This window comes from Lynx rufus, unplaced genomic scaffold, assembly GCF_022079265.1.
Source record: "Lynx rufus isolate CCGP_SWC_20201006 ecotype Redwood Valley unplaced genomic scaffold, mLynRuf1.p SCAF_2, whole genome shotgun sequence".
Lineage (NCBI taxonomy): Eukaryota > Metazoa > Chordata > Mammalia > Carnivora > Felidae > Lynx > Lynx rufus.
The window spans coordinates 4,360,001-4,385,920 of NW_025814834.1; the positions used below are offsets into that span (position 1 = coordinate 4,360,001).

The 25,920-nt window shown below is 46.8% G+C and overlaps 1 protein-coding gene across 1 annotated transcript in view; it reads left to right on the plus strand.

Annotated features, from left to right (window-relative positions):
* The window catches only part of IQCA1 (IQ motif containing with AAA domain 1), a 153,879-nt gene that overhangs the window by 64,849 nt on the left and 63,110 nt on the right, over positions 1-25,920 (plus strand). The window contains exons 7-9 of the mRNA XM_047085902.1: positions 1,033-1,117; positions 13,042-13,167; positions 22,196-22,271. Of these exons, the coding sequence (XP_046941858.1) occupies positions 1,033-1,117; positions 13,042-13,167; positions 22,196-22,271 (287 nt within the window). The remainder of the gene's footprint in view (positions 1-1,032; positions 1,118-13,041; positions 13,168-22,195; positions 22,272-25,920) is intronic.

Genomic DNA, 25,920 nt, shown 5'->3' on the forward strand with positions numbered 1-25,920 from the left:
AATTGCCAAGTCTGCGGGGCGCCTGAGTGGCTCAGTCGGTTGAGCGGCCGACTTCAGCTCAGGTCATGATTTTGCGGTCTGTGGGTTCAAGCCCCCCATCGGTCTCTGTGCTGACGGCTCAGAGCCTGGAGCCTGCTTCGGATTCTGTGTCTGCCTCTCTCTCTCTCTCTCTGCCCCTCCCCACTCATGCCCTGTCTCTCTCTGTCTCTCAAAAATGAATAAACGTTAAAAAAATTTTTTTTAATAAATTGCAAACTCTGCTTTTTGAAAGGTAAAAATTACACGGTGACACAAAAAACTATTTGGAGCCCGTACAAAATGGAGCCTTAGCCTTACGGAAACTTAAGAGCGTGTCCATGTATCTCGTGCACCGTTAGTAAATTTGTCATCCGAACAGCTCCATCCTTCTGTTTAGTTTCAAAACCCTGTGTTTATTCTAAATTTTAAACAGGAAGAAATGATTTGTGCTTCTGTCTTCATTCCTAACTTAAGCACAGAGTGTCTCAATCATTTTAAAAATGTGTTTTCAAGAGAGGGGTGTCTGTCTCCGAGTAACAATTACCTGGAGGAAGCAAACCTCTAGGAACGTCTCCCAGGTCTCTCCACTCCTCGGAGGCAGCGTGTCCGGCCGCAACGGGTGGGGAGCTTCCACGCTGACAACCATGACTCATTTATTTTTTTTTTTTATTTTTTTTAACCTTTGTTTGTTTTTGAGAGACAGAGAGAGGCAGAACGTGAGCAGGGAGGGACAGAGAGAGAGGGGGAGACACAGAATCCTAAGCAGGCTCCGGGCTCCGAGCTGTTTGTTAACGCAGAGCCCGACGCCCGGCTCGAAGTCACAAACTGCCAGACCATGACCTGATCTGAAGTCAGACGCTCAACCGACCGAGCCACCCAGGCTCCCCAACCGTCACTCATTTAAATGAGCGTAAGCAGAGCCAGCTAGTGGGAAATATTACAGAGGGGAGTTCTGTATTACGTTCTGAATTACGGAGTTCATTTCTACTTAATCTCCCTCTTTTGCTTCCTCAGGAACTTAACAGGCACGTTTCCTGACTACCCTCATGTAGAAGAAGGAGGGTCAGCTATTATTTTCTCCAACAAGACCCCACAACAGGTACGAACACGCTTGAGAAATGAAACATAAATATACCGCAACCGCGTTTCTTTTGAAGCGTAAGCTGGATGGGTTCGTAGTGTTACTAGGTTTGGGTTATTTCCCTACACGTGTTCACAGGGAACTACTTTTGGGGTTTCACCAATGATGTACTTTTAAATTTATTTCAAAATGAATTCCTTCTTTCTCCCATCTTGCCTCTCAAAGAGACGTGACAACGCGTGGGGCTCGCTTTCTTGGTAAATTCTGAGCAGTTTGACTTCAAGGGCCCCTTTATGCTCTGGCCCCTGCTTGCCTCTCAGGGTCGTCTCCTGCCCCATCTTCCTGCCACGGACTCCAGCGGCCACTCGCCCACCCTCCTCATGCCTCGTGTCCCGGCATCTGTGGTGCCTTTGTGTGCGTCGTGCCCTCCTCTCATCCCAGGGTGGCCTTCTGCCCCTCTTCCCCCACTTAGTTTCTGCTCACCCGTCCGGACTCAGCTCTTTGCATACTGACACTCTTCCAGAGAAACATCTCTATAGATGCTCCAGTGTCGTCCGATGCAATTGACTGCTAAAGCTATTTTTATTAATTTATTTATTTTTAAAGTTTTTTTCATGCATGGGCAGGGGAGGAGCAGAGAGAGAGAATCCCAGGCAGGCTCCACGCTGTCAGCACAGAGCACGACATGGGGCTCAAACTCACAAACTGCAAGATCATGACCTGAGCCAAAAACCAAGGGTCAGATGCTTAACCAGCTGAACCACCCAGGCACCCTTAGAGCTATTTTTAGAGATGTCTCAATAAACTATAAATAGAAAAAACATTCTTTTTTTTTTTGTTTTTATATTCATTTATTTTTGAGAGACAGAGGGAGACAGAGCACAAGTGGGGGAGGGGTAAAGAGAGAGAGGGAGACACAGAATCCGAAGAGGGCTCCAGGCTCCGAGCGGTCAGCACAGAGCCTGACACGGGGCTCAAACCCACGGACTGCGAGGTCATGACCTGAGCCGAAGTTAGACGCTTAACTGACTGAGCCACCCAGGCGCCCCAATAGGAAAACCATTCTTAACCTCAGCGTATTTATCATGGAAACCAAGAGAAGATTTGCATCATACCCAACAGTAGAGTACTACGAGCATTGCCATTAAAAGTGAAACTCATACTGATACACTCAAGCTGGTATACTTGACTACATAAAGCTCAAATGGCAAACAAATATATAGCATAATTCAAATTAAAATCGTACGATGAACTGGAGAAAATATTTGCGACATAGGTGACAGTAGCTATCTTTCATACATAAAGAGTTCTTAGAAAATAATAAGAAAAATCTAAACAGCCCAGTAGAAAAGAAGGGGGGAAAATGTTACCTTAATTTAAAAAATTTTAAAACTCACTAGCATCGAGACTTAAATGTAAAATAATGTCACTATATCTCTTTTCACCTATAGGGTTGGTAAAAATTTTAAGTCACGGTCATCACTGGAGTTGGTGAGCATGTAGAGAAAAGCCACTCTCATCCACTGTGGCTGGATACATAAATGCGTAAATTAGCATGACATTCTTGAGGGACGTGGGCCAAGTAAATATGAAATGTTTAATGAGTATACTCTTTGACCCATAAACGCTATTCAAGGAATTTACTCCAAGCACATGGTAAGACAAGTTGCCGTAGATCGGAGCCAACAAACTTTTTCCATAAAGGGCCAAATGGTCAATATTTGAGGCTGTGGAACAACATTCTCTGCCACAGCTGCTCAACTCTGCCATCCCAGCATGAAAGTGAACACGGACAGTAGGTAACGAATGGGCATGGCTGTGTTCCAATAAAACTTTATTTACAAACTGGGCAGCAGGCCGGATTTGGCCCCTGCGGTGTGATTTGCTGCCCCCTGCCATACACATGGTTGAACCAGCTGTCCGTGTCTGCCCCATTTGTAGCACTGATGAAGAAAACAGACTAATGCTCCTTAGAAGGGACCCAGTTAAGGAACACGAAGCACTACGCAGAGGTAAAAGCCATGCTACAGGTCAGGGTTTCTCACCCTCAGCACTACTGACCTCCCACCCCACCCTGTGCTCCCCTGAGTGAGCCCTCGGGGTCAAAGGGAAGCGCTCTTCCCCCCCCATCAGAAGCTGACCTCAGCTCCCCAGCCTTTGCTCCGCCCTCCAGCAGACTCCTGTCCTCCTCGGAACTCAGCGACCACATAACCCCCCCCAGCCCATCAAACCCTGCCTTGAGTGGCTATCATTTCGACTTGGTGCCATTTCTCGTTTTTACACGGTTAGGTCTTGTCTCTGCAGCTACGTTGTCAGGCACACGCTGTGTCCTGAAAGCCCACGGCCAGGCCCCAAATGCATTTCGTGTTAGTTTAGAAAGGGAGTGATCTCAGGAGGAAGAAAGTTGGTGCCGTGTCTAAATCGTGTACAAGAGACGTTCACAAGTAGGGCTGATGTCTACTAAAAACAAAAGAAACTGAGGATCTCCAGTTAATACATTAAAATAAAGCAAAGGAGGCCAGCCGCAAGGCAGCAGGACTTTCTTTTAATGTTTACTTATTTTTGAGAGAGAGCACGAGCATGAGCCCTGGAGGGGCAGAGAGCGCGCGAGAGAGAGAATCCCAAGCAGGCTCCGCGCTGTCAGCACTGAGCCCGACTCAGGGCTCGATCTCATGAACCACGAGATCGTGACCTGAGCTGAAACCAAGAGTCAGATGCTTAATGGACTGAGCCACCCAGGCGCCCTGAGGCAGCGTGACTTTTAAACATAGGTGAGTGAAGACTGGGGACAGCATAGTGTTGATGAACCAGAGTCCCAGCACTCACTACGTCCGCAGCCTCCCCTCGCGCCTCAGTTTTCTCCTCTGCAAATGGACATCCCAGCGGTGCCTCCTTCCCGGGGCTGATGTGATGGTTAGATGAGGTGACGTGCATCATGTACCTCAGGCGGCGCACGTGGAAATCTTGCAGGAGGTCGTAACAGTTGTCGCTAACGGAAGGAGGAGGATGAAGAGACAGGCCAAGCACAAGCATGGTCTCATGTACCTAAAGAGTCAACTTTACGTTTGTAAAAAACAAACAGTGCAAACACTTGCTACGAAGTGAGCATAATCCCGTTGCTACCAACTCCCCAGAAAGGCTGAGGACAAATAGAACCACAGACCAGTCTTCGTTACAAGTTTTAATGCAAAAATTCAAACCGAAATATCAGCACGCCAGAACCACTGACAACCCAGAGCCTGGAACCCGCTTCAGATTCTGTGTGTCTTTCTCTCTCTTCCCCTCCCCTGTTCGTGCTGTTTCTCTCTCTCAAAAATAAATAAAAGTTAAAATAAATAAATATTAAAAAAAACAAATTCAACAGCCATTTGTGATATTATGAAACAAAACAAAAAAATCAGAATATAGGGATACTTCTTTAACATGACAAAGTATTTCTTGGTTCAAGATCTAATATTGCGCTTAATGAAATTCACAAGCGACAATTCCACCGATGTCATGAAAAATACAAGGGTGGCCATTGTCACCACTGTCCCCTAGGATCTATCAAGCACGGTGGGACACGAGAAAGAACGTAGAGATAGAGAAATTAGAACAGAAGAGGCAAAGCGAACACTTTTTACAGGTTTGCTCTACACTTAGAAAAGCAATGAGAATAAACTGAACAGCCCCTTCACACAGTACGAGAAGGAAGACGGGGAGTTACAGACAGCAAAAGCGTTCATGTGTGCAAACAGCAGCTGGAAAGAAAGCAGAACAAAACGGTCTGTTTTCAACAGCAACAGCAACAAAACAATAAAGCATCCAGGAACAAACTTAATAATAAATGTGTGTTCTATGTGAAGAAAAGTTCAAAATACTGTGAGGGATGCAGAGGACAAGAGATAAAAGCACCCTGTGTTCTTAGGCAGGGATACACAGCACCATAAATACGTCAGCTCTCCCAAACTTCATCTGTACGTGTACTATGATCCAAACAAAAATACCAGTGGCATTATGGTGAAGGTGGGGTGGGCAGGCCTCACAGAATGTGACCAACCTGATTTTCCTGTTTTTTAATTTATATTTATTTTATTTATTTTTGAGAGAAACAGAGAGAGAGAGAACAGGCAGGGGAGGGGAAGAAAGAGAGGGAGACACAGAATCCAAAGCAGCCTCCAGGCTCTGAGCTGTCAGCACAGAGCCGGACGTGGGGCTTGAACCCACAAACTGTGAGATCATGACCTAAGCCAAAGTCAGACATTCAACCAACTGAGCCACCCAGATGCCCCGTGACCAACCTGATTTTAAACTTTAAATAGAAAGTCAATACCCAAGAATAACCAATAAAATTCCAAAAGCACAATGTAATGAGAAGAAACTAGCCCTACCCAGTATTGAACCGTGTCATTGAGAGCCCATTGCGGGGGCCTCGGTGGCTCAGCCAGTTAAGTGTCTAACTTCGGCTCTTCAGCTAAGGTCATGATCTCACGGTTCCTGAGTTCGAGCCCCACGTCGGGCTCTGTGCTGACAGCTCTGAGCCTGGAGCCTGCTTCGGATTCTGTGTCTCCCTCTCTCTCTACCCCTCCCCCACTTGTGCTCTGTCTCCCTCTGTCTCTCAAAAATAAGTAAATGTAAAAAAAAAATTTTTTTTTTAATTTCTTTTCCTAGGGTCGCCTGGGTGGCTCAGTCGGTTGAAAATAATTTTTTTTAAAGAGCCCATTGAAAGAGGCAAATAACTAAAAAGACGCATCAATGGAAAAGAATAGGAAATCAAGAAATATACCCGAATTTACGCAAATTTCGTCCATAATAAAGATGGCATTTCACCTTTCTTGGGTAAGGGGGAGAAAAGACCACTTAATAAATAGTATTAGAATAAGCAGGTCATCATCTGAAAAAAAGAAGAAAATTAAATCCCTGTTTCTTTATAGCTTCTACCAGAATGCTTCCAGATGGATCAAAGATGTAAACGTCAAACAAAACAAAAACACAAAAGAACTAGAAGAAGCCAAGGAAGAAATGTCATAACCTCAGAGTGAAAAAGACATTTCTACCTCTGCCGCACAACCCAGGAGTCATAGAAGAAAAAAATGAAATTTTAAATGACACACACACAGTTTCTAACCCACGTGGCAAAACCAACCCCAAGTGAAGTCCAATGACCAATGACACAGTAGGATAATTACTTGTAATGAGCATCACACACAGGAGGTCATTGTTTTCATATATAAAGAGCTCCTGCAGGTCTGTAAAAAAAAAGATCAATAACCTGATATTTTAAAAAGCCAAAGGATATGAACAGGCAATTCTCAGAAAAGAAAATGTAAATGGGTTTGAAACATAATAAAAGATGTTCAGAATATGAAAAGATTATCAACCCCATGCCTATAACAGAAACGCAAATTAGAACTGAACTAACAGACATTGCTCAATTGAACCTCATCAAAATTCAAAAATTTTACACCTCAAAAGATGCCATCAAAAAAATGCAAAGACAAAAACAGACTGGGGGAAGATATGTCTTCAGACATATCTGGAAAGGGATTTATATCCAGGATAAACAAAGAACTCTAACGTCTCAATAAGAAGCCTATTCAGTCAAAGAACGGGCAAAAGACTTGAAGACCATGCACAATGGATCGTATATGAATAGCTAATTAGCACAGGAAAAGATGCTTGACACCATTAGTCACTAGGGAGATAAAATTTAAAACTGCTATGAACCCACAATTGTATGGTCAACATACAGTTGCTTCAACAAAGCAGGAAAGAATATCCAATGGAAAAAAGATAGTCTCTTCAACAAATGGTGCTGAGAAAACTGGACAGCAACGTGCAGAATAAAACTGGGCCACTTTCTTATGCCATACCCAAAAATAAATTCAAAATGGATGAAAGACCTAAATGTGAGACAGGAAAAAATCCTAGAAGAGAGCACAGGCAGCAACCTCTTTGACCTCGGCCATAGCAACTTCTTACTAGACATGTCGTCTAAGGTAAGGGAAACAAAAGCAAACATGAACCATTGGGACTTCATCCAGATAAAAAGCTTTTGAAAAGTGAAGGAAACAATCAACAAAACGAAAAGGCAGCCTACGGAATGGGAGAAAATATTTGCAACTGACATAGCTGATAAAGAGTTGGTGTCCAAAATCTATAAAAAACTTATCAAACTCAACACCCAAAAAACAAACAACCCAGCGAAGAAATGAGCAGAAGACACGAATAGACACTTTTCCAAAGAAGACATCCAGATGGCCGACAGACACATGAAAAGATCCTCGGCATCATTCATCATCAGGGAAACACAAATCAAAACCGTGATGAGATACCACCTCACGACTGTCCAAATGCCTAAAATTAACAACGTAAGAAACAACAAGTGTTGGCAAGGATACAGAGAAAGGGGGGCCCTCTTGCACTGCTGGTGGAAATGCAAACTGGTACAGCCACTCTGGAGAACAGTGTGGAGGTTTCTCAAAAAAACTATAAATAGAACTACCTTATGATCCAGCAATTGCACTATTAGATATTTACCCAAAAGTTACAAAAATACAGATTTGAAGGGATACATGCACCCCAATGTTTTAGAGCAGCACTATCAACAATAGGCAAACTATGGAGACCGCCCAAATGTCCACCAACTGATGAATGGATAAAGAAGATGTGGCATATAGATATATACAATGGAATATTACTCAGCCAACAAAAAGAGTGAAATCTTGCCATTTGCAGTGACATGGATGGAGCTAGAATGTATTATGCTAAGTGAAATAAGTCAGTCAGAAGTCAGATAAAGACAAGTACCGTATGATTTCACTCGTGTGGAATTTAAGAAGTAAAACAGATGAGGGGCGCCTGGGAGGTTCAGTCGGTTAAGCGTCCGACTTCGGCTCAGGTCATGATCTCACGGTTCGTGAGTTCGAGCCTTGCATCGGGCTCTGTGCTGATGGCTCGGAGCCTGCAGCCTGCTTCGGATTCTGTGTCTCCCTCTCTCTCTGCCCCTCTCCTGCTCACACTCTGTGTGTCTCTCTCTCAAAAATAAATAAATATTAAAAAAAAGAGAGAAAGAAAACAGATGAACATATGGAAAGGGGAGGGAAGAAAAGAGAGGGAAACAAACCACAGAAGACTCAATGATAGAGAACAAACTGAGGATTGATGGACGGAAGTGGGTGGGGGATGGGCTAAATAGTGACGGGCATTAAGGAAGGCACTTGTAATGACGAGCACTGGGTGTTGTATGTAAGTGATGAGTCACTGAATTCTACTCCTGAAACCAATATTGCACTGTATGTTAACTAAACTTTAAATAAATAAATAATAAATACATGAATGAATGAATAAATCCTGCAATGAGACCATTTCATACCCACTAGGATGGTGACAATCGAGAGGACAGACAATAACAAATGTTGAGGGTGCAGAGAAAAGGGAACCCTCCTGTGGTGCTGGTAGGAACACAAAATGGTGGGGCCACTTGGAGAAAAGTTTGTCCGTTTCTTTAAAGTTAGATATAGGAGTGCTTGGGTGGCTCAGTCTGTTAAGTGTCCAACTCTTGATCTCAGCTCAGATCTTGATCTCAGGATCCTGAGTTCAAGCCCCTCATTGGGCTCCACATTGGGTATGAGGCCTACTTCACTAGTTTTTTTTTTAAAGGTTTTTTTTTTTATTTATTATTTTTGAGAGAGAGACAGACAGAGCCTGAGCTGGGGAGGAGCAGAGAGAGGGAGAAACAGAATCTGAAGGAGGCTCCAGGCTCTGAGCTGTCAGCACAGAGCCCGACACGGGGCTCGAACTCATGAACTGTGAGATCATGACCTGAGCCAAAGTCATACACTTAACTGACTGAGCCGCCCAGGCACTCCTGAAGCCTACTTTAAAAAAAAAGTTAAATATAAAGATGCCAAATGACCCAGCAGCCCACTCTCGGGCTTCTATCCAAGAGAAATGAAAATATGTCCACACAAAAAAGTTTATGTATGAACATTCATGAGACTATTATTCATAATAGCCAAAACTTTGGAACAACTTAAATATCCATCACGCGGTAACTGGATAGGGCAGATGTGGTGCGTGCATGCAAAGGAATATTATTTGGTGATAAAAAAGGAAAAATCAATTGAGATACACCACAACATGGGTAGACCTCAAAAACATGATGCAAACGCAAAGGAACCAGACATAAGAGACCACACGTTATATGATTCCATTTACAGGAAACATCCAGATAAAGTGACTGTATGGAGGCAGGGAGGAGATTAGCATTTGCCTGTCAAGGCATGAAGGAAAAGCAAAGGACTGACCACAGACATGAGGGGCTCACACTGGGGTGATGGAAATGTTCTAAATCGGATTCATGGTGATGGTTGCACAACTTGGTGTATCCACTAAAAACAATTGAATTGTACCCTTGGAATGTGTGAATACATGCTATGTAAAACATGCCTCAAAAAATTACATTATGATATATTATATTATTGTGAAAGAAACCAGGTGGCGGGGCCAGATTTGGCCCTCAGGCCCCACAGTTTCCTGAAAACATGGCGGCGGCCTTAGCAAAGCAATAAAGGGTCCTTCTGACTTTGGGAGGTTTTGCTAAAGTTGAAGAGCGTGAGCAAGATAAATTCAGCACTGCTATCGAGAAACAACTCCAGTGACATACCATTTGCTCAGCCGTTCGGGTAGCAAACATAAATACATGGGGTCACACCATGTCAGAGCATATAAGGAAAGAAGCACCCCCTTGCACTGCTGTGCAAGAGTAGAAGTTGGCAGCCCGATGGGGGCAGTGGGACTGCATTGCAAATGGACATACCCTTGACCCAGCCTACTAGGAACTCATCCTGCAGATAGGCCCACACACCTCCCAGATGATATTTGCATGCACTTATTCGTGCAGCGTTGCTAGTGAAAGCAAACAATGGGGAACAACCTAACTCCATCGGTGGGGGAACAGCCAGATAATCGACACTACACCTATAAAAAAAAGAACAAGGAAGCCCTTTACGCCCTTTACGCACTGCGAAGGAAAGACGGCCAGGACATTATCAGGAGAGAAGTTCACAAGGACAGTGGGTACGATACACTGACGTTTGTATAGAATGACCAGTCTATGTTTACATTATGTGTTTGTGTGTATACCTGTGTACACATTTGTGTACTTTGGAAGATTTTGCTAGGGTTGAAACTCAAGAGGAGGGGCACCTGGGTGGCAGAGTTGGTTGAGCGCCCAACTCTCGATTCTGGCTCAGGTCGTGATCCCATGGTCGGGGGATCAAGCCTCACGTCGGGCTCTAGGCTGAGCAGGGGGCCTGCTTAAGATTCTCTCTCTCTCTCTCTCTCTCTCTCTCTCTCTCTCTCTCCTTCTCTCTCTCTCTCTTCTTTCTCTCTCTCTACCCTCTCCCCCCACTCTCAAGCACATACACTGTCTCTCTCACTCAAAAAAAAAGATCTTAAAAAAAAAAAGAAAAAACCAAGAACAAAATAAATCCAACATTGGCTTAAAAAAAAGACAAACTCCAATCACACACCATTTCACACCATTGGCAAACATAACACAGCCGTGTGTGTGTGTGTGTGTGTGTGTGTGTGTGTGCACATATATTTGCATACAGCTATATAAAATGTCTCCAGAAGTATCTCCAAGGAATTGAGGCTGGCTTTAGAAAGCTGACTGGCTCACAGCATGGGAATGGAACATTTCACTACATGCTCTTCTGTCGTTCTTGAATTGTGGGCCATGTGAATGTATTTATTCATCAAATTAATAAACTAAGGATATGGAGGAAATAAATAATACAATGGAAAAGGCTTTCAAAGATACACTGAATTGTATGTTCCACAAATAAGGATGTCACCATTTTGTATAGCCACTCACATTTTATACATCGGGCTATTTTTTGAAAATTGTCTTTACGTTTCTGAAAGCTTCCAGACTTCCAAGGACCAAAAAAATATTCATGCTCCATAAGTGCTCCAAATGTAAAAGTCCTGAGCAGCCATGATTTGGGTCTCTGAGTTGAGGCGAGCCTGATCCCCAAGGAAAACATTGCTACTTGGACAAGAGACTTTTAATTCCATCCAAAGACACCCTTTTTATTACCATATAATGTGTGCAACACATACGTCACCTCTCACCCTCCCCAGCACCCTTTCTGTGAGCCTCATCCCACCGAGAGCTTCACTAGAGCCTAGGGGACGGGCAGACCTCTGGATAGAGGGAAGTAGGGCACATGACTAATGACTATGGTGGTGGTGTTGTTTTTAAGTCCAGATGGGACCAGAATATCCTGCTTGGTTCACAATAAAGCTGTATCGTTTATATTTTTAAAGGTTTGAACTAAGCTCCTAAAAGCCACGTAGGTATAAATAACAAAAATATAATACTAGAAAATAAACGTCAGCAGTGTCGTAAATCACTAACAAGGCGTAACAAGCAGCCCTGGTCCCAGGAGGATGATTTAGTACAACGTAGTAGAGGTGAAATGCTACTAGCCTTTTGGTTTAATTGCATACCCTGCCGTCCAGAAGAAACCACTGTCCTCAATTTGGCATTGGGCGTTCCCTCATATGTCTTTTTTACTTGGACGACATATGTTTGGATCCTGAAACTGGAGAGTATTATTTTTTTTTTATTGAACTATATGCGTTTTGTATGATAGGATAAATCGACCTACGCTGGGCACACCTTGCCTCGTTCCTTTCTGTGTTGTGAAATTCATCCCGGTTAGTGCCTCTTTGGGTCCCAGCTCTACACCCCCCAGCTGTGTGTCCTTGGCCACACGACTGAACCCTTTGTGCCCTGTTCTCTTACCGACAAAACAGGTTGGTGACAGCTCCCATCCCTGGGCTGCATTTAGTAGTAAATGAGTTCGTCTTTGTGCCGCTCTTAGGACCATGTCTGGTTTATCATATATGCAATGGACGCAAGTACCGACTTCACTTCAGAAAATGAAACTCGGAAACTAGGTCCTAGGGATGTCATGCCACTTGTCTCGGTCACATGACCAGTGATGGGCGGAGCCCCAGGGTCTAACAGGAAATGGGTCCTATCACTGGCACCCTCACATCTCCCAGAATTCATGGCTCTCGGCCACAGCAAATGGGAGCTCAGCAAACATCTGTTGTACAGAAGGGATTGTGTGATTTTTCACAAACCTTTACTAATTCTCTGATGAAGCTAATCTGATGTGAACCAGGTACTTCTTAAAAGATATTGAAAATTTGGGAAGAATAAATGGGGTTTTGTCACTGTAGGAAATAGAAATGAAGCCACAAGTGAAAGAAACCAATCATGAGGGGCGCCTGGGTGGCTAAGTGTCCAACGTCAGTTCAGGTCATGATCTCGTGTTTCGTGAGCTCGAGCCCCCGGTCGGGCTGTATGCTGACAGCTCAGAGCCTGGAGCCTGTCTCACGGTGCGTGGGATCAAGCCCTTCATCGGGCTCTGTGCTGATAGTGTAGAGCCTGCTTGCGATTCTCTCTCTCCCTGTCTCTCTGCCCCTCCCCTGCTCGTGCGCGCTCTCTCTCTCTCTCTCAAAATATTTTTTTTTCAAAATTTTTCATAAAAAATTAAAGAAAAAAAAGAAAAGAAAAGTTATTGGAAGGGCGCCTGTCCCACGGAGTCCAGGCAGGAAACCAAGGTAGCCTCAGCTCCACTGGGGAAAGTGTAAGCAGGTCTGGCACTAGGAAGCCGTGAGCTCTCCTGCGTCGGGACTGGGTTCAGAAATGTCCAGCCTCCCTTTCAACCGCCCCCAAGATCCGACGGCTGCCCGATAAATCCAGCCAGAGGCAGCCAGCAGCCAGCGATGTCCCCACGAGGGTCTGCCTTGGGCCCCGGAGCAAGGCAGGGAGGGAGGGGGCACTGATCAGCACACATACTTCCTCCAGACGGGAAAACCAGTCCTCATCCCGATGGGGCTCCATTAAAGCACGATGCTCATTTTGTGTTCCTTACCAGGTTACTGAAGATATTCTTGCAAGCCAAGAAGAGGAGGAGAAAAACAAAAAGAATAAAAAGAAGGCAAAGAAACCCAAGAAACCTAAGGAAGATAAGGAGAAGAAAAGCACAAGGGAAAAAAGCAAGGTGAGGAATTTGGAATTTTAGAAATTTTCTTTTAAGTGACTTTTTTTGCTTTGAATCCGCGACTTGGTCCCCTCCGGAGATGGCAGACATTCGTTTCCTAGGCAACCGTTCTTTCCTACCAACTGTTTTTCAGTATTTTTTTTTTATGCTGCTCCATCACCCGTCACCATCCTCTCTGTGACTTGTAGTAAATAAATATTAGGATAAAGAGTGGTTTCAAGGACTCGGACCCTGTACGTGTTTATTCATGTGTGGGATACCTTTGAAATTTTTATTCCTCAAAATCAGTGATCCCTCCGGTCTTTCCTCAAAGGTGGACATCAGGAAAAATGCTGGCGAACCAGATGACCACTGCAAAGTCAAAATAATCTTATCTTAACTGCTTTTTTTTTTTTTTTAATTTATTTTTGGGACAGAGAGAGACAGAGCATGAACGGGGGAGGGGTAGAGAGAGAGGGAGACACAGAATCGGAAACAGGCTCCAGGCTCTGAGCCATCAGCCCAGAGCCCGACGCGGGGCTCGAACTCACGGACCGCGAGATCGTGACCTGGCTGAAGTCGGACGCTCAACCGACTGCGCCACCCAGGCGCCCCTTAACTGCTTTAACCGAAGTGTGTTCGTTCAAATTTATCCCTTCACGTTGACATGGTGGCTACATTTTAGTGGGAGTTTTTCCTTCTTACTGTCCAAAGGAAATCAGAGTTCAAACAGTGTCACCTTGGGCCAGGCCTCCCCTCGTGCAAGGGGGAAGGTGGTGGCCGTGGCTGGATTCACCAGGTGCTGCTGCCTTGGGGGGGTAACCGGCGGGGTCTTCACCTTCAAGCCCGTGGAGAGGTGGGCGCCCAGGGCAGCGTTCTCCCGGCAGAAACTCCTTCTATGGGGGGTGGAGCTCAGGCTGGAAGCTGGCATCATCCTGAAGCGTGATTGTGTCTAAAGAAGCATTTCTGTATAGACAGTTCCTTCTTAATCTCCCTTGCACGATTGCAGCTACCCAGCTGGAGACAATTGCCCCTTCGGCCAGGTTCTTCTCCCCTTCTCCGGCACCGTGGCTGACAGAACCTGCCCCCATCCGTCTTTGTCCCTCTCCTTCACCACGCTGCATTGTGTGCTCTTGTTTTGAAGAGAAGAGAGACCTCTTACAGCTCGCTCGGGGCACAACCCGCTCCACCGCAACCCCAGCTCAGTCCCCAGCTACCCAGTGTGTTGTGCTGACCCCTCATCTAATTCCGCCCCAGGAATTGCTGCTCCAAGGCCACACCACCCAGGGACAGCCCACCCCCCTCCGTGGGGCCATTCTGAAGGGTTGTCCCAGCTCCCAGGCTCCCTGTGGGGTCAGCTGACCGCTCACGTCCAGGGGTAGCACGGCTCAGCTACATCTGGTTCTCTTCCCGGGGCTGCTCCCCTCCCGGTGGGTGGTGTTCCCAGTAGATCACCCCCTCGGCCTCCATCTGAGTGTTTCCAGGGAACCCAACCCACGAGGCCACCTGTCGTCCCTTACTCCTCGGCTTGGGTCCCAAAGCTTCTAATGTGTTGCAAAAGAAAAATTAAAAAAATAAATAAAATGAGAAGAAGAGAGCTTACTTGATACAGTTCATTTTTAAAGCCCCCCCTCACACGCTGCAAGATACTTTTCAAGCGGTGCCTGAGAATAAGGACAATTGGAAGGATTTCAATTTTATTCTAAGCATTCTCTTGCTCTAAATATGCATTAGGGAGTTTGACACTTGCAAATTAAAAATTCACTGTTAATGAAGCGTGTTCCATAAAAAAAAAAAAGTCTGAAATTATCAGCTATACAATCTGGTCTTTGTTGAGCGAAGGTATTTTATTAACTGGCAATTAAAGAGTCACTTCATGATGAACAGTTTGGGCCAGGAAGCAAACTCTGAATCCATCAGCATTTACGAAGTGGCTGGAAATGAAGGGAAAAATCCTTCAGAGCTACTTAGAACTGAATCTATTCATGAAAAGTACAGGTCTACCCGGTGACCTTTTGTATTGACTTTTAAGAGTCTTAATTTAGAATCAACCCCAAAGCATCTAAAAGCATTCCTGTGTCTGAGACCTGGCATGTTGACCTGTAGAAACAGACATCTCGAATTCATCCCGGTCCAAGAGTAAGGCAGGGGAGAGGGGAAACTGGTTTGACTTCGCTTGTGTTCGTGCTGACTCACCCCTAACTCTTTCATGGTGGCACAGCTGTGGGATTATCCCTCAGGTATTTTTGTAAACCTGGTCGCTTCTCTATTGCCAATACATATATATGGTCAGAAAACTTGAGAAAGACCTCATATTAAAAAGAGAAAAACCTGAGGATTATCTGAATATTTCCACTCACCTCTACAAATGGAAAATAGACTCTTGTCAACATATCACACAAGTACAAGCTTCATCAGTCCATAGAAAGGCTACAAATGAGCATATGTGGCCACAGAGGAGCTGTTGACAAAGGTCTGGAGGTGAGTGAATCAGAAGGCTGCATGGGGGTCAGGGGCTCCAGGCAGGATTCCAGGCCATCGCTGAGCCAAGGAACCAGAGGACAACTTCAGAGCAAGGAAGACAGAGGCCAGGGAGGGTGTGGGGTGTGGGGCTGGGGAAGCCTGGAGCGTGGCCTGCAGGTGCTTGGCGGAACCTTCTGGAGAAGATGAGAGTCACCCCTGGGGTAGTGACCTGAGCGGACCTAAGCTGTGCAAGCTGTGGTCTAAGGTCTGTGGTTCACGACCGTGGTTGGGGTGGCCTGTGGGTGGGGAAGTGATGGAGGCAGGGAGGCTGTTAGGTCCAGGCAGGGAGTCCCAAGAGACAGGAAGCAGGGTCCGTGCAAGCCCAGGTTCCACCCAAGGGCAAGTGTGGGCCAGGGGCCGGAGCTCCTCTGAAGTTTGCGTCCATCTCCATCGGAGAGCGCATTTAAAGTCAGACATCATCCACAAGGCTGTGAGTGAAGTGAGTTCTGTTTGTCTTGTTGATTTTTTGCAAAAACGATGAGGAAGGAAAGGCACATCCAGCTGGTGGTACAAAGATCTGGGCTCATAGTGAGCAGAACGGTGACACCCTGGCCTGGCTCACAAATACCCATGGTCATCCTTTCATGACTGCCTCCCCTCCCTCCTCAGCCCCTTCCTGGGGTCCCCTCCATCTGCATAAGAGTGTCTCAGAGTGCCCTGCCCAAAACACCTCTCCCGCAACCCTAGTGCAGCCGGGCAGAGCTCCCCTTAGACACTCTGTCATTCAGGACTCTGAGGATTAGTGAGCGTCCCTGTGGTATCTTGAGATGTTTGAACCTGGAGATGACCGGAAGGATGTTTAAGGGGTTTGGGTGTCCCTGCTTGGATTTCCAATTTTCTGGAGGGCTGATGGCATGAGAAGAGAGAGTGCCGTCAGGGTGGACCTCCGTAAATCGTGCACAGCATTTTAGAACAATTGTGGCGGGTGGTCCTACATTCACTTGACCATTTCATCAAGAAACGTCGCAGACAAGTTAACACTTAAAGCGTGAAAGTTTTCCATTTCTTATCTGGATCCGTCTGGAGACCCTCTCTGCTGAGATGCTGAAGGACAGAAGCCAGGAGATTGATTCATGGCTCGTTCACCTTCACCAGCGCAAGTAAAGGGAAAACATAAAAGCACCATAGACACCTTCAAAAATGAGCTTCCAAAAATTAGTTGTTTCATCCCCTAGAGAAGAAAACGAACTTCTATCCTGTACCTTTTCTTATGCAAAAATTAACTCAACACGGATCATGTATTTACATGTAAAACTAAAACCTTTAGGTACAAAGAGGAAAAACAGATCTTCAGGATCTAGCGCTGGGCAAACAGTTTTTACATTTGATGCCAAAAATATCCACAAAGGGAAAGATTGATAAATTGGACTTTATCAAAATAAAAATTTTTTTAAAAAATATAGGGGCACCTGGGTGGCTGAGTTGGTTAAGCGTCTGACTCTTGATTTCAGCTCGGGTCATGATCTCCCAGTTCATGGCGTCAGGTTCTGCACTGACAGCACAGAGCCTGCTTGGGATTCTCTCTCCTCTTCTCTCTCTGCCCCTCTCCCACTTGCGCTCGCTCTCCCTCAAAATAAATAAACAAACATTAAAAAAATAGCAATAAAAAAATTAAAAAAAAAACTTTTGCTCTTGGAAGAGGACAAAGAAATAAAGAGAAAATGGTTGCAGGCTATAGATCTGACAAAGGGCTAGCATCTAGAATACGTAAAGAATTCTCAAAATTTCACAGTAAGAAAAAAAATTAGTCTTCCTTTCTATCTTTGGTTTGAAAATCATCTCTAAAAGCGTTAAGGATCGCAGACGAGGACATCCCTGTTAAGAATATGTAATAGAGGACAATGCTAGTCTGGTCGGGAGAACGTTCTCTGCAAGCCAACAGCAAGCTTTGCAAACGTGCTTTCAACGTCAGAATCACGCCATTCGCTTGACAGTCGTCTGTGTGGACTTCACATTGGCTTTAGAAACAAAAACCCAGAGAAGGACCACCATGCGATCCATCCTTACAACCCTTTTCTCTTTGTTATCTTGCAAGCCATATGTTAAGCCATTTGGAACTATCTTAAATGGATTTTACCTGCCCAGACCACACGGTCATGTGATACTGAAGAGTCCTCTCTGCATTCACGTAACTTCGTGCTAAATCCTGGGAAGAGCCTGGTACCCACATGCAGCGCCATTAGCTTGAGAAGCTTCTGCTTGTCTGCAGGGCCACCCAGCCTTTCCGTGACCACAGCGCCTCTTCTCCAACCGCTTGGCCCCAGCAGGTGCTCCCTAGTGAACCATGGAGCCAACCACCCTCTTCTATTATGTTAGGGTATGTCAAACTAAATTTTGTCCTCCTTCACAAGGATGGAAAAGTGAGTGAATTTCCAGAGGCTGGTATCAGGAATAAAGGTGTCATTGTGGAAATGTCCGTATTGAGCATCCTCTGTGTCCACTGAAGGACAGCGAGAGAGGAAGATAAGAAGCCTCGAGCTGTAGGGACAGGAGCTGTAACCCAGGAAACGGAGACCCCAAGGATAGACTCCCTGCAATTGTACATAAACTTTTACATGAAAGCGTATCACTCTAAGAAGAAGGTGTGTGAGTTTTTTTCATGTTTCCTCCTATCTAAAAAGCTCAAAAAATCACCACTTCCAGAAAGGACATCATTGGTTATGCAGAAGGGCCAAGGAAAGCGCTGCGGGTTCAGAAAAGAGCGGGAGCGTTGTCTCCACCAGCCCTGGAGACAACGGAGGAGGCCTCCCCGAGAACGTGGCCTGTCAGCAGCCTTTCAGGAGCTCACACTCATAGCCCAGGTCTGCCCGGGTCTCCCCATCCCTGGGGTGGGGGAACCACCACAGCCTCGTGGCCGCCACTGCCTCCTCCCGTCCTGCCGTTCTGCCCCCTGTCACCCAGCCCGGCAGCCAGCGACCTGATGAAACCAGGACTCCGATCAGCACCCAAACAGTGCTTGGGGCTCAAGAGCTGGGCGGTAGTTCTTTCCAAAGGAATGCTGGATGTTCACCTGAAGGTTCTGGGAGGAGGTAGTGGGATACAAAGATGCACCAGATGCTAGAGACATCAAGAAGGGTGACTGGCCTGGGCTGGGTGTGGGAGGACGAGAGGGAGGTCAGGAGTCGAGGTGGACGCCAGGTGTCTTCGCTGAGATGCCACAGAGGATGAGGGACAGAAAGACAGGAGCTGGCTTCAGAATGACACAGATTGGAGGGTGGGACACCCACGCGGATGCATCACATGGTTAGTGGAAATTCCAGACAAACTCTGGCAAGATTCAAGAGGCCCCCCTGCACAGAAAGCCCCATCGAGGACGGGAGAATGGATGGGCTGTGGGAAGACCAGTGTGGGGTTAAGCTGGAGAATCAGGATGGCGTCCACAGAGGAGCGCAGGAGGAAGAGGGGAAACCAGTGAGAGAAGGCAGCAGCCTGGGAGGAGGGAGACATTCGGCACCCTGGAGACAGTGAGGCTGCCATTTCCTTTTCCAACTGTGCGAGTTGCTGGAAGGACGAAAGGAAGGTTCTCCTTCTGTCCCCTCCGCCCGGCTACCGTGAGAAGTGAGAACTAATAATACGATGGAGACAAGTCAGGAGGTTCTTTGAAGGGTGGGAACCACTGTGTGGAATGTTCCAGAAAAGCCAAGGAGGATGCTTGAGGAAAAGGTGCGTTGATGGACACGTCACTGGGACGCAGAGCTCCTTCGGCTATAGAGGAGCGCGGGCCAGCAGGTGCAGAAAGCAGATCACCAGCAGCAGACAGACTCGGGCTGAGACCCGAGGGCAGCTCATATACATACTTCTTAAGGAAATTGCCAAATGATCAACAAAGTCGAGACAGGATTTTACGAAGGGATAGAGCTAAGTGTTCAGGGACGGGGGGAATGCACCCATGGTGTGGGCTGGGGGAGGTCCCGGGGCAGCAGGCAGGGAGGAGATGTTGCCCAATAGAGTAAGGCCAGGGTTCTCTGCAGCAAAGAATGCTGGGGGAGAAGCCAGGAGAAGCAAAGGGTTTCAGGGGTGAGGAGAGTGTGAAGGGGAGGAAAACCATTTCACCCAAATGGCCTCCATCAAGAAGGCTTAAAACCCACGTGACTCTGCTCAGCCAGCAGAACAGACAGCCACACAGGGACCAGTGCAGGGTTCGATGGTTACCGCTACCCTCTGAACCAGAAGACGGGACCAGACTGATGCTTGATTGACTGACTGATTGATTGATTGATTGAATCAACCAGAATAATTCAGGTTGAGCGTTTTCACTGGACCCTGATTTCCCATAATGCGAGTTTCCAGAAAGATAACGGAGATTCCTTCCATTCAGCGTCAGAAATAAAGACCGGAGAATCCCCGGATGGTCCTTTGCTGGCCCTAGGACTTGGTTTTCCCAGACCCATCCCCCTGAATGCTCATCTAATTACCCCCATCAAGCAATATATAACAATTATCACTCAAGCAACACAAGTTCAGGGTAGAGGAGGAGAAATCGGGTTATTGATTTAAAAAAAAAGAGAGAAAAACAAGCAAAGGTCGCGTGGAACCCGTCACCCGTCATCATTAACATGGTGGTGTATATCCTTCCAGACACTTCTTTAGGCATCGATGTATACTAATTGTTCCTTACGCTGCATGTTTCTAGTGACCATTAATTGTGGCATCCTGAAATGGGATGCTGAAGTCAGGATAAAGGTTAGGAACAAAGAGGAGTGTTTAAGTGAACGCTCTGGAGGCTGAGAAAGCTGGGCTTTTCCCTGAGTTAAGTCTTCCTAAAGGGCAAGGAGCTGAGCCGGGTGCACAGAGGTAAGAAGGGCTTCCCGGCAAAGAGGCCCCCACTGGGAAAGCATCGCTTGTAGGTGTGGAGCCCGGACGGTGGTCAGGGGCCTCGGAGGAGGACATCAGCTGGCGGTTTGGAGGGCTGTTGTGAGAAACGTGGCATATTTCTTACCACCGTCATAATGGCCAGGACAATTTTTCTGACAAAAATTAAGCCTAGGTGCGACCAGAGAAAATCAGGACCGATGTACTTAGAACACAGCTACCCATTTTTTGACTTCACATTGTGGGTTATCTCAGATGGGCTGAATACCTTCTATGTAAGAAGGAACAGCAGTCTGAAGCCTGAAAAGGCAGGAATCATTTTGATTCTGAATCTCCATGGAATTGAGAGAACAGTGTGAGCAGAAAAGTAAAATGGCATCCTCAATTACCTTCAAGCTTGAAAATAGTTATGAGATGCTTAATTTTTTTGCAAAGAGCTCTCATATTATCTTGGTGCCTTTTTATTTTAAAACACGGTTAGTAGCAATGAGAGCTCCTGGGCTGATTTTCGGTTGTGGGTCTAGAATCCGTTGAGTGGGAAATAATCAGTCTCTTCCAAATCACAGTAACCCTACCCCCACCCCTACCCTGAGGACACAGACCCTAAAAAAATAATCAGATTATCTGATAGCCACTGAGTGACCGATCTGACATTTGAACCTATATGTTAAGAGGTATATGCTGAATGCATACCCCATTTTTTTAGAGGTGGGGGGAGAGAGGGCATGCATGAGCAGGGTAGAGGGGCAGAGGGAGCGGGAGAGAGAATCCCAAGCAGGCTCCACACTCAGCATGGAGCCCAACACAAGACTCCATCCAATGACCCTGGGATCATGGAACCCAACACAAGGCTCCATCCAATGACCCTGGGATCATGACCTGAGCCGAAATCAAGAGTCGAGCACTCGACTGACTGAGCCACCCAGATGCCCCCATGCCCCCATTCAAGAAATGTAACAGATGTGGCCCTGTTTGAACTCTGCCACTAATACCTGTTAATGTGCAGGGTCTCAGGTTCTCCTGGGCTGGGATTCTTGGACGCTCACTGAGCATGCTTTCAGACCCCCGCCCCATTATGTCACACCACGATCTCTCTTCCCAGACGCTGGGGCCGAGAAGCAGGTGCCAGGAAGTATAAGTAAATCCTACGTAGTGAGGAGAGAGTCTTTTTCACCTGGAAGAATCCAGCACAGCTTCACAGAAGAGGACACGTTTGCCTCAGACCTAAGAGGAATTTTCCACAAACGAAGATGGGAAAATGGAATTCTGATGGGAAAGAAGATGGGCACTTCCCCTCCACGTTCCGGGCAGCTAGATGTCCCGACAAGCCCGTGAGGGGAGGCAGTAGGACTCAGGCTGGGGATCACCTCTCAGAGCAAAGAAGGAACCAGAGCATAAGACAACAGGACCAAGTTCGGCATGGGGTGCCCCAGGAGGGGTGACTGAAACAGGGGAGCTTTAGCAGGCCTGTAGGCAGGGCTCAGTTTCTAGAATCATCCACACCCAGTTCATGGACACGGCACTGCCTGCTCAGACGGGCCAGCTGGAACACTGCCCAGGTGGGTGGGCAAGGGGCTGGACCTTTGCTCGTAACCTAGGAAGGAGCCTGTGTGCCTTATCGTAGCCCATTCACCAGGATGTGTGCACTTGTATTTCTAGTCTCAACAGATAAAGTGGGGCTGTAATTAACCAAAATACCATTCTTCTTTAACAGGAAGAAGATGAGGGGTGGAAAATGTCACCGAGTGTCTTTCTTCCTACGATGGAGGAAGGAAATAACGTATACAAAGGTTGGTTTAGGAGAATATACGTGTCACCCTGTCCACCCAGCATGACCCCCAGCCCTAGCACCCTGCCTGGGTGGGGAAGAATGAGGTGCTCAGTCATGAGAGACTGAAAACATGCGGCTTGTAGCCCAGATCTTCTGTCTGTCTCTACTGCAAAATTCCTTTGAGTCGCTTAAAAGGCATCGAATCAGTAAAAGGGCCAGATATGAATACCACGAGAACATAATCTCTAAACCTCCATGCTGGTTTTGCAGCTGAACGTCCTCTTGCTGGGAATGAAAGGGATTTGTCCTGGGCCGTTTCAATGAAGAAAATCAATACCGTATGTCCAGTAAAATGTTTTAATCCTGTTAGACCAAGACAGGTGCTCCAGAAACCCACACGTAATTCTTCTGTCCACTGTTCAGCCTAATTAGCCCAGCGATAATCTGACTAGACCTGCACCTGTAGGAATTCGTCTTTCAAGCATTTCTAGTACAATCTACAAGAACAATTACCCAATTCCTTTGGTTCCCCTCCGCCCTCAGGATGAATCCCAACACAGAATGACCCGTCAGCATGACCCCGGTCATTGGTGCCCTTCGGTAATTCCCGAAAAATGCAGTAAGCTTGTGAAGTCGAGTTTTTGCGAGCATCGGCCATGCCCGTGGTTCCTTCCCACTTCTGGTCTTGTCTGGACAGCACTGGTCCTATTATTTACTTACCACCTTTTTTTCATTGACTCGTGGTTTTTACCCTGCAATAAATTGAGCCTCATCCTGGCCAGCAACCCGAATGTCCTTTCGGGTTGGAGATGCTAGTTACATGAAATAAAAACGTCCATGCGCCACCCGAAATTCTCTCACTTACCACCAGTGGCGAGGGTCCCACGCCGCATGGGATGCTGAACGAAGGCGGAAGCTTGGGGGGAAAGGTGGCGTCCACAGGATTTGGCATCCACTTTAATCGGGGAGGAAAGAGGTCAAGGCAGTAACCCCGTCATGTTATTAGGTGCCCAAGACACGCGAGGCTTTGTGTTTTCTGTGCCCTTCTCATCTCCTCTTCCCGACAACCAGGGGGAGCAAACAAAGCCATCCCCCAGTGAGAAGGAGCCTCTGCCCACCCCCCCCACCCCCCCAGTTTGAGAAGTCATCAAGTCCTTTACAAACCGCAGTGCAGAGCAATCACCATCAGAAACACCGGGCGTGGTGGAGGTGGATGGGTGGGGACAGTGGCCTAGGGCGAGCGGCTTCCGCAACTTAGGCCGGCAGCAGCAGCATCCAAGGCCTCGCTGGGGACCTAGGAAGCGCGCACGTCACACTGCTGGGTCACGGGCCAGCTGTGGGTGCCACCAGAACTCAAGGTGTGTCTGCAACAACAGCTGCTACTTGGGGGGGACGTTTCTTTTGGCCTTCATGCCACCCCCGCTGGTCCTACTCTGCATGTCTATCCCCAGCCTCCGAGACCATTGTTCGCAACTTCCAACGCATCAGATAATTTGCCCCCTCGTGTTCTGCTGAAGTCCCCCCTCTTGGAGCCCTGTCACCTGTCACCCTGGGCCTCCCTTCACCTTTCCGGATTGTCACTCTCTCATTTTGGTGGAGCCCGCCCTTCAGGGTGTCTGGAGAAGCAGCTACCGCAGGGAGGCTCTAGGGGCCAATACATCTAAATATGGCCTTACACTTACGCTCAGCGGGACCATTTCCCTCGGCATTTGGGAGGCCTGGTTCCCTTCTCCTCCGAAATTAACTATCAGGAGAAAATAAGGGGGAAGGAAAGGAAGGTGAGAGATAGCCAACCCCTCATCTGCCATAACAGGAGGTCAGGGGCTCAAGTCTGAAACTAATAAACCAAAAAACAGCAGTATATGCACATTACAGACACAGAACAACAGAGAAGCAGATAGATGGCCTCGCACCCTCCTCTCGTGGGCCCTGTGCTCTGCCACCAGCAGGCCAGTCCCTCCCTCCCCAGAGACCTTGTGCTGGGGGTTCCCCTTGGCTGGAATGCTGGTCCCTGCAGGCCTTCCTTGAGCCCCGTGTCAGGTAACAGTCTCCAGCCTCACCCTGTCCCCAACCTGCTTTCCCTACCTCCGTCCGACGTGGATGTGGGTGTTCCTTGTCTCCCCACAGGAGGACGCGGGTCCCAGAAGGCAGGGCCTTCCACCGTCTGCCCAGTCTCATAGCAGAGCCTGCCCCATAATCAGGCTCAGTCAAGTTCTGAATTAAATAACCTACGAGTAAATCACATTTGTGGATAAATCTGAATCTGTTCAATGCATTTTTTAAATGAAGGAATGAATGCCATTGGGCAGTGTCACCGGAAGGCAGGGTCAGACAGCTTTTTGTTTATAATCCTTTCCCTATTCTCTGACTTTGTCTAAAACGATGTGGGTGTATGATTTTGATATAAGCAAACATCAATATGGGGGAAATCGAACGTTGCCGTGGGAAGCCAAGTCTTGGTACCTGCCGACCCACTCAGGAAAGCTCTTGAGACTTTCCACGCCGTTTGTGTGATATCTGTTTCCATGACGCTGTTTGTATAATATCTGTTTCCTCTAAGGCTGCGGAAAAAAAAAAAAAAAAAAAAAACCAAGCTGTGGTCACTTGGGAGAGGAACCGTGAAGTCCCATTTTCCTCTCTGGATTTGTGGCGTTTCCTGTGACATCTGCCAGGTCTCTGGTAACTGAAAGAAATTCAATGTCTTCATCTTAGAATTCTTTTCTCAAAAATCAAAGGTTTTCCTTTTCAAATAAAACATTAGCATTTTAATCACTGCCCACCCCCATGTGAGAAACTGCACCCGACTGCTTTTCACATTCCCAGGATGAAAGCTCTTGGGGCAGTTGTTGTGCTCTGAGGGCCCTGAATAGCTTCCTGCATTTGTAAATGTCCATGAAATTCTTGAAGGGATTGAGAGTGCCCTGTGCAAAAGTGTCATGAGAAAAGCAAAGTTTCTGCGCAAAACCAGGACCATTCGAATGGCGGTGGAGGTGAACTCGGCACTAAGCGCCCGTTTACTTGTGAACCACAGTTACAAGCCCAGAATGAGAATTTGGTGCCATTGCTTTTTCATAAATAATCACGTCGTGTTCCTCTCTGTTCAATGTTCTGTGTCTCTTTCTTTAGTTAACGCTGCTGCTCCCAGAGTTTAGTAAGCCTGTCTAGTGAAAAAAAGCACAGTAGCTTCCTGGTGATGACAAAGCTATTTCACTTTAAAATGTCTTAATGAAACAGGTGAGTTTTGTTGTTGGAGATTTAGTGATCGTGCGAGGGGGACACCCGTGAGACAAGAGTTCTCAGTGGTTGGCACGTTTTGACACATTTAAGCCTCTTCTAGGACTTTCAAGGGGGAAAGTTTGCAATTTCAAACACTTACGAAGAAGCATTGTATATTCTTACATTTTGAAGCTTTAAGCTCATGAACATTTCAGAAAATGCACTGAGAAGGAACAGTTACCTTCAGATGAAGAAGTAGATGTGCCTTGGGCACACACACACACACACACACACGCCAGCCACAAAACCCACCTTGTAGGGAGGTCGGGGGCTAAGAATAAAGTTCCAAATTAGGACCGACTGAAAACAACAAAACACGTCAATGGGCTGATTTAGATCACTTATGCAATGCGTATTTTTCATTCCCTAACTGTAAAACGCAGGATGGGCCT